The sequence below is a fragment of the Mandrillus leucophaeus genome, unplaced genomic scaffold (assembly GCF_000951045.1).
Source record: "Mandrillus leucophaeus isolate KB7577 unplaced genomic scaffold, Mleu.le_1.0 Scaffold119, whole genome shotgun sequence".
Classification (NCBI taxonomy): Eukaryota; Metazoa; Chordata; class Mammalia; order Primates; family Cercopithecidae; genus Mandrillus; species Mandrillus leucophaeus.
The window spans coordinates 5,161,516-5,174,919 of NW_012100209.1; the positions used below are offsets into that span (position 1 = coordinate 5,161,516).

Consider the following 13,404-nt stretch of genomic DNA (forward strand, 5'->3'; position numbering starts at 1 on the left):
CAGAGCACTGCTAGACAGGAAATAAATATGTGAAGCTTGAAGTTGTTAGGAAACTTCCACATTTGTCTCTCTAAGCCAGAGATAGGACCTGTGAGAAAAGAAGGTCTTTATCATTGCACATTGATTCTCGTTACCTTGAAGCCTTGCTTTTCTCAAAATACATTTACAGCAAAATGTGGCCGCTGCAGATTTATTTAAACATGTGCTTTTTTCTATGACACTGGTTTCTCTTCCAAATTTGTTATCTATTATTTTACTGTAAAGCATTAAAAAGTGTTTGAAACCACCAGCACCATTTCACAGTTCCTGTTTTATTTGTTTAAATTCTCTAGCTCATGTAATATGCCGTATGATTTACTGTTTAAGTATAGAAGAAATACACTCCCTCATGGAGATGCGGAGATGTGGAGAGGTAATACTGTCTCCTGGAAAGGCTCAGAGATTTCCTGTTTAGATTACACAGGCTTCTTTAGAGCTGCCAAGAGTCATAACATGTACGAGATAATACACTTTGGTTCAGGAGAAACTATGGATGGGAATGTAATTAATTCACTGAGCCACAAAAGAAAGGAAATTCCAGGGTAGAGCTGTCACTGCACTCAGGCCTGGTGGACTTGGTATGCCAAGGGGTAGCCATGATCAAAAAGAGGATTGCAGCCTGAGGACCCACTGAGTAGTATCCAACCACAGAGCAAAAGGAGGGGGCCTGGCTGCTAAGGGCATCACACGTCTCACCTGGTTCTTTGAGAATTGATCCCTGAAGCGTATTTCTGCTCAACACTTCAGCAACCTGGCTTCATCAGTATAACTTTCCAGAATGCTTGTGACATTGAGATAAATCAATCAGCATGTACTTTATCAAATGCCTCCTCATGAGTACCAACTGTGGCACATAGTGGGGAAGCCCTAGAGGCAGAACCCTGAAGAGGATATGGTGATTCTGATCAGCGCAAGAAGGTATAGTGAAAAGTGTCCTGAACACATTTTGTGTCTTGTCATAAGAATCACTTGTCAGGGAGGGGTGTGGAAGGGCAAGGTAAGCATACATATTCTCAGGACCTTTCCAAAATGTAGAGTGACCAGGGACCTAGAGATTCAGACTCTGTCGATCTGGACCAAAGACCTAGACTTGGTATATTTAATAAATGCTGTGTGAGGCCCTTTACATGCATTACCTCCTGTAACTGTATAGAACAGTTGCTGTATATGGTACTATGTTTACTTGTATTTGCACTGTCTATTCAGGGATGTTTCAAAATGCCATTGCTATCCAACTGGTGAATTATTATTCTTGCCAGAACATTGATTTTCCTACTCTTGCTCCCTTAATAACACACTAGAGAACTGGGATTGACTGCATTTAGTCTCAGGCTGAATGAATCATTGCCATAAGTAGATTTCCATCCCCTACTCCACCGATACATTTGCCAAACACTCTTAAAGAATAGAAACCACTGCCTACATACAGCCTGCACCGGGAGGACCTAAATAGTCTAGCTGGGTTTATGACAACATCCCATCTTCACATCAGCAAAACCCTAAGTGCACAAAGTCTAATGTAAACACATTAGACTCCATAGGCGTCTTCTCCATAGGAAAAGACATGCCCCGGCTGTCAAGGTGGTGGCTAGCAATAATAACAATGACAAAAACAGTAACAATGATAAGCATGTATAACATTTACTTATCACTAATTGTATTGTAAATGAAATGATTAGCATATACTAACTGATTTAAATCTTATATATGTATAGATACTTTTACTCTCCCAATTTTAAACACAGAGAAACCAAGGCCCAGATACGTGTTTCTGTTGAGAAGTTGAATACAAAGTTGGGTGTAAGTAGGGAAAGTTCAACTGCAGTCGGTTCTAGTCTTGGTAAGTCCACTGTGAGGTGCTCCACCTCAAAGTATAGCAAATTAGTAGTTCCCCATGTTTGCAGAATCAAAATTAAGTTCTTTGGCAAGGTTCTCCCTGATGTGCCCCTGCTTCTTCCCTAACTCAACACATCCTCAGCTCCATCTATGCACTCCCAACACATCACAACTCTTTATATGCCCAGGCTGTGTCTTCTGTACCTTTGTACCTTCTGCACCTTTGTTTCTTTAGCCTCAACTGCCCTTTCTTTTCCTCTACATTACCCTTTATCCCGAATTTAGCACCTGTCTCAAGGAGTCACCTTCCCCAGGAAGTTTGTCCAAATTTGTTAACAGATATTCCATTGTTCCTCCAATGCTTGATCCTTCTTTCTTTATAGATCCCTGCCTAGAAAACTGGACTCACTGAGGCCAGGGGCTGCAGGTAGTTTATTTTATAACCCAGCATTTAAAAGTGCCTATTTATTGATTTGTTGGGAATAGTTAATAAATGGAGTCCTTGCAGATCATAACCAAGAGCACAGTTTGTAATGGTTTCATTAATTTTGTTACTATTGGATGTGATTCTCTGCTTATGGTCTTCCTTTACTTGTTTTTCCCTTACTGCTCAGCACCTGTAGATATTAGGTACATGGCTCTGACACTAATTAAAATTGATGACTGAGAATGACACTTCCATTTGCTAAGCCAGCGCAATTTTGTTCATTGTGCTTTACTTTTTAACGAGCACCCTCTCAGCAGTAGCATAAATCTATAGTCTTTCCATGCGGGTACCATTTGTTCCTTTTATGTCTTGATTCATTACATATTTTCAGGAGTGTGAGCTGATTAAGAGTTTTTGGTTTGTGAAAATATCACCAAATGCACGATAAAGGCAAAGTCACCAGATGTCTGCTTGCAAAAAAATTAAATGCTGGTTTGTGAAGATTCAAGGCTGGCCAGGGCTCCCCAGGCATTTCCAGGCCTGAGCTCTGGCTCTACACTCTCCTTAGGGTCTCATAACTGACCCCCACATTCCATTTCTGCCATCATGGAAAAATTCGTCAACTTTACTGCTGATGTTAGGCCTGGAAATTGTCGTCCATTAGTTTTCTCAGATTCAAGCTGAAAATTGAGACAAACTTCCTGTGTAGTTTTGACCAAAATAACACATATGTTTATGTGCTATCCCATAATTAACATACTTTTAAAATCACTTTATTGAGGTATAGTTGGCGTACAAAAATATGTGCATATTTAATGTATACAGCTTCATGAATTTGGAGATAAGTATACATCCATGAAATTATAACTGCATGTATGCCATAAACCTATTACCTACAAAAGTTTCCTTTCACTTTCTTTGTTATTATTTTGATTAACTTAATTTTTTTCATCCTTCGAACTATCAAAATTTTCTCAAGTAATACATAGTTGTCAGTTATACAAACTTACTGAACCTTGATCAAAGGTCCTCCTTTAGTGCTCAACTTAGAGAAAGAAGTAATGAAACAAAGTGTTCTCTGATTTGTAGCAAAGATCTGTGATGATGATGGGAATGGTTCTAGAAAATAATGGTAATAATAAAGACTTCGAGTATCAAAGCAGCAAGTATGTTTGAAGGAATTGTTACAATGCAGTTTTGCTTTCTGGTCACTTTAAAATCAAGGTGTAGTACTTTATTTACTCTAGGAAAATATTTGCTTTTTGTCATAATTTCTTATTGCATATGAGAGTAAATGATCTATAGATGAAGATATTAGTAAAATTTAGAGAGAGAATAAAAAAGAAACACTTTCACAGCTGAAAGGCTGCTTCCCAGTTAGCTAACTGGGAGGAGTTAATGAAAAAGTACATTAAAAAGCGGCTCGGGGAAGGTGAATTGGACTCACCGGGCTCTGACTTTCAGAGAGATGGGAATGAGTCAGCTCACTGTCCAGTACATCCTTATTTTCTTTCTCTTTCTTGTTTTATATCAGAAATAGATTTCTTGGCATTGTTACTGTGGGTTTCTATTAAGGACTGAAACAAAAGTATTAATAATCTGAGAGTATGTAGAAAACAAAATAAATTCACTTTCTCCCACTATACTCTCACAACACAGAATATTTTAGTGACCAGAGATCACCAAAATGTGTGTGGTGTTGACCAAAAGAGTCAAACTCTGTAAAATATTTGAAAAGATTTATTCTGAGCCAAATGTCAGTGACCATGGCCCATGACACAGCCCTCAGGAGGTCCTAAGAACATGTGCCCAAGGTGGTCAGGGTACAGCTTGGTTTTATATATTTTAGGGAGGCATAAGACATCAATTAAATACATTTAAGAAATACATTGGTTTGGTTCAGGAAGGCAGGACAACTCAAACAGGGGGCTTCCAGGCTATAGGTAAATTTAAACATTTTCTGGTTGACAATTAGTTGAGTTTGTCTGAAGACCTGGGATTAATGGAAAGGACTATTCAGGTTAAGATATGTTTCTTATTGGACCTAAAACAGTGCCTGGCTCTTAGTTGATTATTGCCTGGATCTGGGAAGGAAGGAAGGAAAACAAAGGGGGAAGGGGATTTGCTATAGAATGTGGATTTTTCCCATAAAAGACTTTGTATGGCCATTTCAAGGCATGACAAGGAAATATATTTTGGGGTTAAATATTTTTTACCTTGTCTCATAATGTTATGCCAGAGTCAGATTGAAAATCAAGTCACAATATACAGGCTCAAATAAAACCCATCTAATGAGAACCCTTGGTTTGTAGGTCATGACTCCCTTAGGTAGGAATTTGGGCAAGATAAAAGACTGAAACTTAGTCCTGGGTGGGAATCTCTCTCCACACAAATTCTCCAACAGGTTCTTCAATGGGATGCCAATTGGGTGTTCTCTAATTCAATTCAATTCTGACAGTCTATCTGTCTACCTGGAAATAGCATCAGATACCACAGGTTTAGGGCTCAGTCCAACAATACTGCCCCTCACTTCAGATGCCAATTGCAAGTAATAGGTTGTTACCTATACTTCTGGCCAATTAGCTCTAAGTTGGGGTTCCCACAACCTCCTCCTCAGGTTTGGTAATTTTGGACAGCTTGCTTACATTTACCAGCTTATTAGAAAGGATGTTACAAAGGACACAGATGAAGAGATGGATAGGATAAGATATGGGACTTGGAGTTGCAGAGTTTCCATGACCGCTCTGAGTGCAGCATCTTCACATGTTCAGCTATCCAGAATCTCTCAGATTAAGACATTGGCCACTGGTGATCAAATTAACCTTCAGTCCCTCTCCCCTTCCCAGAGGTTGGAGAGTGGGGCTGAACTGTCTCAACCTCTAATCAACTCTTGGTCTTTCCTGTGACCATCCCCCATCCTGAGGCTCTCCAGGAGCCCCCAGGCATCAGACAACTCATTAGCATACGAAAAACACTTATCACTCCAGAGATTCCAAGGATTTTAGGAACTGTGTCAAGAAACAGAAACAAGATCAAATAGGTATTTCACAATATCACCAGTAGTTTCACTGGGAGGTAAAACTCAATGTTTACTGTGAGCCTGAGCTCACAGTAAAGTTATCTAAGTTATCACAGTAAAGTTATCTAAGAATAACTTAGAGGTAACGTGATCAGATATGGGGAATTCTGGAGAAACACCTTTCACTACCAAACCCAGACAAGAGATGCATACTTTTCTAGCTGGGATGCTTACAAAGCAACCCACTGTAATACTTAAAAGTAGAGTGACACTACATTCATCATTTTTCATTTTTTCCTGTTTTTTATGCCACCTACTACTAATGTCAATCAAATTATGACTGTGTTTATACTGATCATCTCACATCATAAACTTGATCATCTCACATCATAAACTTCTGTGTCTCTCATGTTGAGCTTTTCACCTCCCTTCATTCCCTCCCTACTTCCAGGATCATTCACATATTTATTTCTAAAAATAAACTTTTTTTACTGAACTTATTTTCATACTGTTTAAAAAGAATTTCTATTTCTCCTCATTCTTACAAATAAGATTCAAGTTTAAACTCAAATAATGTAGGAAATCATTTTTTTAAAAATTGTTCCCTACTGTGTCTAGGCTTGAGACCACAGGTAATTAAGACCAGGTTTTCATTTGATATGATTTTTATGAGTTCTTTTTAGAGGTTAGGTAGGTTAGGCACAATTTTAATTTTTAAAAAGCAGGTTATTATGAGAGGAGAAATCATACTTTGTCATTTGAAAATGATGCCATAAGAGGTGTTAGCAGAAAAATCAAACTGTAAAATATTTTAGAGATTTATTCTGGGCCATTATAAGTGACTGTGGCCCCACCGAAATGAGTGAGTTCCCTGATCCTCTCACAGAGCATGCGACAGGGGTCTGGCTCACCTGTTCAGTTGCCCCACTGCTCAAACCCCTAGTGGGAGAATACAGACAGTCAGGTGCAGAGGCTGGGGCAAGTGCTTTGGCCCCTTAGCCCTGCAGTAGTGTCTAGGGGTGGGGTGCCCGCAACCCCAGTGTTACAAAGTTCTTTCAGCTTTGCAGTCCACAGACAGCTGGAGTGTTAATCAGCTCAATGGACCCTCTGCCTTATAGCAAGGGCAGAGGGCCAGAGTGACAGCTTTCTGTATTCCAAGCTCTTGCCCAGTGTCCTAGAAAAATAAGATCATACAGGGGCTCGAAGGACGAGTGCAGGGTTTTACTGAGTAGTGGAGGTGGCTCTCAGCAAGATGGATGGGGAGTGGGAAATGGGGATGGATTGGGAAGGTGAACTTCCTCTGAAGTCCAGCCACCCAGTGGCTGGACTCTTCAACCTCCCCCAGCCAAGCTCCTCTCAGTGCCCAGATGGTCCTCTTCTCTCTCTCTCTCTCTCTCTGCCACATCATTTCACCATCTGTCTGCTGGTCAGCTGGCTTGCTGGTGTGCTGGTCTGTTGGTCTGCTGGTCTGCTTCTGGAACCTGGGCTTCAGAATTTATATGGGTGCAGGATAGGGGGTGTTTTGGGCCAAAAGGCAGCTTTTTGGACATGAAAACGGACATGCCTGTTCCATTTAGGGTTGCAGGTCTTCAGGCCTGAGGGTGGGACCTTTGCGCAGGAACTACCCTCTTCTACCCAGTGTTTCCCTGTCTCCTGTCCATATCACCAGTATACACAGTCTCAAGGAGTCCTGAGAAAGTGTGCCCAAGGCCGTCAGATTCAGTTTGGTTCTGCATGTTTCAGGGAGGCAGGAGTTACAGGCAAAAACATAAATCAGTACATGGAAGGTATACATTGGTTCAGCCTGAAAAGGCAGGATATCTTGAAGTGGGGACTTGCAGGTCATAGTATGGTTCAGAGATTCTTTAATCTGCAGTTGGTTAAAGGAACAAAACTTTGTACAAAAGCTTAGAGTTAGCAAAAAGAAATATTTAAATTAAGATAAGGATACTATGTCAGAGTCAGCCACAAAATGACCTGTTTAGCAAGATTAATGGCCTACAGGTGTGACTTGACCCTTGCCTTCCATGGCCTAAGGTCTTGTTTATAATTTAGTATCTTATTGCCCAAAGAGTCTATTTTGTCGGTCTTATGATCTCTATTTTAACATTAATGCTGGTCACTTGTGACTAAACTCCAAAGGGGAGGCATATCTGACTTGCCTTCCCATTGTGGCCAGGAACCCAAGTTTTCAAGTTTCTCTGGAGTCCCCTTGGCCAAGAAGGGGTCCATTCAGTTGGTTTGGGGAGCTGAGGATTTTATTTTTAGTTTATACAGTGTCGTATGAGATTGTTAGGACAGGAATGACTAATGGTTTTCTTCTCTTTCTGTTTCAGCCACAGCAGCTATCCTTAGCAGAGCATCCTGGAGTCTGCAAAGTGTTAATCCAGGCCTAAAGACAAGTAAGAATTTCAGTTCTTTTTCTTCCTTCAATGATATTTTCCATGTTTTAGTGTAATTAAGCTACTATCCTTCTCTGTTTTATTTGGGATGTTAGTAACTGGAATAGTGACTGAGATGAAATTTTATAGGCAAGCAAAACATTTTTTAAGGATTTGTTTCTTAACTTCTGATATAGTTTGGATGTCTGTCCCTTCCAAATCTCATGTAATCCCCAATGTTGGAGGTGGAGCCTGGGAGGAGATGTTTGGGTCATGTGGGCAGATTCCTCATGAATGGTTTAGCACCCTCTTCTTTGTGCTGTCCTCACCATAATGAGTGAGTTCTCATGAGATCTGGTTGTTTAAAAGTGTGTGGCACCCCCCTCTTCAATCTCTTGCTCCCACTCTTGCCCTATGAGAGACCTGTTCCACTTCACCATGATTATAGGCTTCCTGAGGCTTTCACCAGAAGCAGATGCTAATACAGCCTGCAGAACTGTGAGCCATTTAAATCATTTTTCTTTATAAGTTACCCAGCCTCAGGTACTTTTTTACAGCAATGAAAACAAACTAATACAACTTCTCTGCAAGGCTGCTTTTTCTATTTTTGCTTATGCTTGGAGGTTAAGTAAGGTCAAATTAATGAAGGAGGAAAAAAGAGGAAATGATACATCATGGATCAACAATTATTTATTGAATTTAGGAAACTGCCTCTTTTTACAAATTCTTTTTAAAATTATTATCATTATTATCTTGAAGTATTTATCTAAGGATTACATTGATAGAAAGTTAAACTTGTCTCTCCAACCAGATTGCCTTAAGCTTCAGAATTATGCCTTTTGTAAGCTCTTTCTTACTCTTAAAATGACTTTACACATTCCCCCCTGGTCCTTTGACAATCTCCTCTTCAGTCACAGAACAGAACCCCAACATCAACTCTGTGGGGAAGCTTCTCCAAATTCTCTAGGCCTGAACAATTTTCTGCCTTCTCTGCTTCCATGAAACTTTGTCCTTTACTGCATGATAGCGTTTACCTCCTGACATTTTAGTGTGTTTGTTAGCCCTGCATATAGAACTCACCAGATTGTGTGGACTGCATGAATGAATTAATTCTATTGAACTTTAAGGCAAAGTCTAAATTTTATGCTTCTTCTAAATCCCTTACATCTCCTAAAAAAAAATCTGATCCATAGTAGTAGGTACTTGTTTAATTAAATTTTAGGGATGGATATTTTTCATCAGTGGAAGTATATGCTAGAGTCCATATTATGCAATAAGGGAAGGGAAGACAGAGTACCTAATTCAGTTAAGATATTGCTATTCTTGTTGGTAATTCTGGAGTCATGAAATCATAATTTGAATTTTATGACTAAATTGCAGAATAAATTTCCAATGTGAGATTTAAACATTATTTCCTTGGAGGTGACCAAAAAGGAGAGTTGGTACTGTTTTTAAGAACAACTGTCATTCAATTGTCAGTTATGCCAGACCACAAATCCTTTATAGCCCTCCTGTTTAAGAAGCATCTGACATGCTAAGCTGCTTCCTAATTAACACAAAGGTTGTAAAAGAAGTGGCTGTTTGGTTGTGTTTGGGTTATCCCAGCCAATATATTCCAAAGCTTCCTTCATTCAACAGATGAGTGATCTCCTTTATATTCTGTAAGGAAATGAGAAGTAATCAGTTAAACATGCATTACTAATGCTACATGCTTCACATTGAAACCATCCTCCTGACACATAATACTTTACCCTTTGCTGTCCCCCAAAGTGGCAGTAGGATTTCTGTTAAGTCATTTTCTTTATTAGGTCACAAGGTCTAAGAAGCCTAAACATTGTGCCTTGTTGAAATATAACCTCTAGGTATGGAGGATGTGTTAAACAACTTCCTACCAGTCATTTGGCATATGTTGATTTCCTGTCTTCATGATACATAAGACAACTAGCTAATTATCATTCATATGTGGTAAATCACATAGATACTGACTTCCCCTATCTTTCCAGCTTTTTCTTATCAAAAGTTACCTGCTCTCTGTCGCAGGAATGATTGGCTAAAGTAACCTATATCAGGGTCTGTAACAGTGGGCACCTATCAGAGTGCACATGCTTGAACATATCATCGCCTTTATCATCATAAGCCTCACATCCAGATGTGATAGACCCAAGTGCTCACATCCCCTCACTCTGTCACTGTATATGTTGTTACCATATCACAAATATTTAACAGTCTGCTGTGCACTTAACCTTTAGCTGTATGCCCTGAGGGAGACAGAGTAAGATACTGCCCTGATATCAAGGAGCTCACATGCTCCCTAAAGAGATAATTTCACATGAAAAGTTAGTGTTTAACATGAAATGTCCTGAGAATATACAATTGTAATTTGCATGTTTCCTATGTGTACTTTTCTAAGTTCTCAGATTCAAAACAAAACGCCATGGAAGAAAAAATGAAATAAAAACCCTGTCGGGACAAATCCTAGCCAGAACTGACCAAACATAAAAAATAAATGCCACTGCCCTCTCCAAGCCACCTTTACTTTATACTTGGGTCTAAGAAGCCCAAACATTGTGCCTTGTTGAAATATAACCTCTAGGTATGGAGGATGTGTCGAACAACTTCCTACCAGTCAGTGAAGTGCAGTGACCATTTAGCAGTATCTCCCTCCTCTCTCTTTCCACCCGCTGCCCCATCTCTCCTTCCTTGCATCTATCTTCTCCTGCCAACAATAATTTTCTTATGTTCTAAGTAAATATCTTTAATGCTCTCCCTACTACCTAAACATTAAACTTCAAACCTTTCCCAAGACCCTGAACACCCACCCCAGCTTGTAAGTTCAGGCTACTTACCTGGGAATCCCAGACACACTGCATATTCCCTCCTCTGGTACACTGCTCATGTCATCGAATCTATCTTCCTCCCACCCCGCCCTGGATTCTGTAAATATATATCAGTCCTACCCACCTTTAAGTTTCAGTCAAAACCTGGTACTTACGGCCTGAAGCAATCCCTCTGTTCTCCATGCTAGTCTATGAGAGAGGTCATGATATTTCAGTAGCTCTGGAGAGACACATATGGTCAAACCAGACCAGCTCAAATTAACCCATGCTATGCACCACCTAAAGAATCACCTCTTGCTGTAACCTCTTTCTTCACCAAAAATTTTCTGTCCCATTTGCTAAGTAAGCCCTTAGGGCTTTGCTGTGCCTGCAACAGGTCTTAATCCATGTGAATGTGCGTTTTTGTGTTAGTGAGCACATGCTAACATGCCTTCCACAGATTAGTTTCTTTAGAAGCATTTTCTGGGGGAAAAAAAGATATATTTTTGGTTAGTAACCCCAAAAGGACCTTTCAGTTCACGTACGTGGGTAGCAGCATACTCCACTTATGCAAAGGTCAGCCCAGGGTAAATATGAGCAAAAACACATACTTAGGATAAGAAGAATGTTGAGGGAGTTTACAGTTTAAAGAGATATCCAGACAACTTTTTTATATTTTAAAGAAGTAATGCTATAATTTTACTACAAAGAAAACTTCTTTTTGTTTCTGGGGAGAAGAATAAGAAGAGTTACAATCTCCTAGAGAAAAGCAAAACATTTTTAGTACTCCCAAATAAGACAGGCACCTCAGCTAGGGTGCTGTAGTTGCACGTTCTTTGTGTTTTTTCAAGAATTTTATTTCTCTGTCATGATTATTTATTGGCAGAGGATTTGATGAGCATTTGGGCCAAATTTATAAGACTTTCAACACATATGGAGGAAAAAAATTAGATGATTGCACATCTTTCTGAGGGAGATTTTTCCCCTGTTTTAAAAGTCATTGCTTTTCACTGAATTTATCATGTATTCCTATAAAAGTGTAAATTTTGTGATTGATAGCATTTTTACCTCAAAATAAAATGAATATCCAACTGGAGCAAGTTTTATTGACTGCCTGTTGGAGCATAAATTAGTCTAAGGTTTCATGAAATAGGCATTTGAACATGAATATTAATGGCTGAGATCAGAGGCAACTTTTGAAAGGATTCCAAAATATTATCATATTAGATTGGCACAGCAAATGAATTGCTTGAATGCTAGAAGTTCACAAACATTCAAACAATTGTGAGTTACATTAACTTCAATAAAAACTTTTGCAGGACAAAAATTTAATGTAGTAAACCTCATCTTGCTTGTCCAGGTCCATATACATTCTTAGCTGGACTCTTGTCCTAGCTTCCTAATTTTTCTTCCTACCTCCTATTTTCCCCTATTCCAAGCCACCATACTTGCTCTTGATTAATTCTTCCTGCCTATCTCTGATTTAGTGATTCATCTGCCCAGTCATCTATAGTAGCTCCAAACTGTTCTCTAAATTATGAATAAACTTATCTCCCTGACATTCAGAAAATTCTACAGCATTCATCTTACACACTTTTCTAGCCTTATCTCCCTTTTCTCCTATGTACTCCTATGTTTATATTCCCTGCATTCTTGCTTCATTGTATCCATTTACATTGGCCCTTTCACCAGTAATTTCCTCTTCTTTCCCCTCAGTCTGAAACAGTCCTTCATAGATTTTCTCCTATAAGCCATATTTCAAATATAACTTTATCCACAAAGCTTTGCCCAGTTACCCCAAGAGAATGCATGCCTCTGCTTTAGAATTGTAGCCTTTTTTTCCTCTCTCGCAAGGAGAGAGTGTAGCACCGTGGTTGAAGTACTCAGCCTCTGGAGTAAGCTTTAGTTTAAGACCCAGTTCTGCTTACTTGCTATATGATCTTATCTAAATTTGATAACCTCTGTGTCTTGTTTTTTTTTCAGTCTCTAAAATAAAGATGCTAATAGTACCTACCTCATAAGATTGTTGTGAGAATTATAAGTGTTGATACATTTAAAGTAGTTAGAATAGTATCTGGCCCTATAGTAAGCTTACATGGTATTTATTGTATTCTCTCATGGCTCATATTTTATTCCAATGTGTATTAAATTGAACTGTATGAAATTGCCCATGTCAACTCTATATTGGACCCTAAAATCATTATGTCATGTGGTTCAACCAAATGTAGTGCTTTGTGTACCCCCTACCTTAATACACTGAACTATCTTGAAAAATAAGGACTATATCTTATACATTGTTGTATTGTATGGTACCTGCTATGTACCTGATACATGCTGAGTATTTTATGGATGGTTATTGAATTTTGCACATACACACACACACACACACACACACACTCTCACACACACAAAATGCAAAAAACAAATAGAAGTCAAGACCTTCCCAGTATCTTAAGTACTCTTTGGCTACCACAGAGTTTCCTCCATGTGGTTCAGCAGTCATTTATGAAAGGAGAGTGATAAAGATATACAGGAGGAGAATTTTATCTTGTCTATTGCTGAGTATAAATACTATGCCTTTCCCAAAAGCCTTCCACAGAACCTTTCCTTCAGATCAGGGACCTAGTGTCATGGGTCGGTCTTGGATAACATTGCAGGACATATCAGTTCAACTGCCAAGGGAATCATAAATAGTCCTACTCCTGCCTGTGGCCCACCACTGCCTCCATAGAAGGTACATGACCCTCTCTGCTTTCATTCTTTTTTATCAGATATTTTCAACATCAAGAACTTATTAGCTGATAATGCAACTAAATTAAGTATAACATAAGGGAAATGTGTCCTGGCAGGGATGGTATCTTAGAGTGAATGTACAGCGTTTATTTT

General features: G+C 39.2%; 1 protein-coding gene across 7 annotated transcripts in view; it reads left to right on the forward strand.

The window, feature by feature from the left end:
- GHR (growth hormone receptor) overlaps nucleotides 1-13,404 on the forward strand; it is a 307,791-nt gene that overhangs the window by 202,816 nt on the left and 91,571 nt on the right. For 6 of the 7 annotated variants that reach the window (XM_011966449.1, XM_011966443.1, XM_011966460.1 and 3 more), the window contains exon 3: nucleotides 7,658-7,723. The exons of the other annotated variant lie outside the window; for it this stretch is intronic. In XM_011966449.1, the coding sequence (XP_011821839.1) occupies nucleotides 7,658-7,723 (66 nt within the window). The remainder of the gene's footprint in view (nucleotides 1-7,657; nucleotides 7,724-13,404) is intronic. 7 annotated transcript variants of the gene reach the window in all.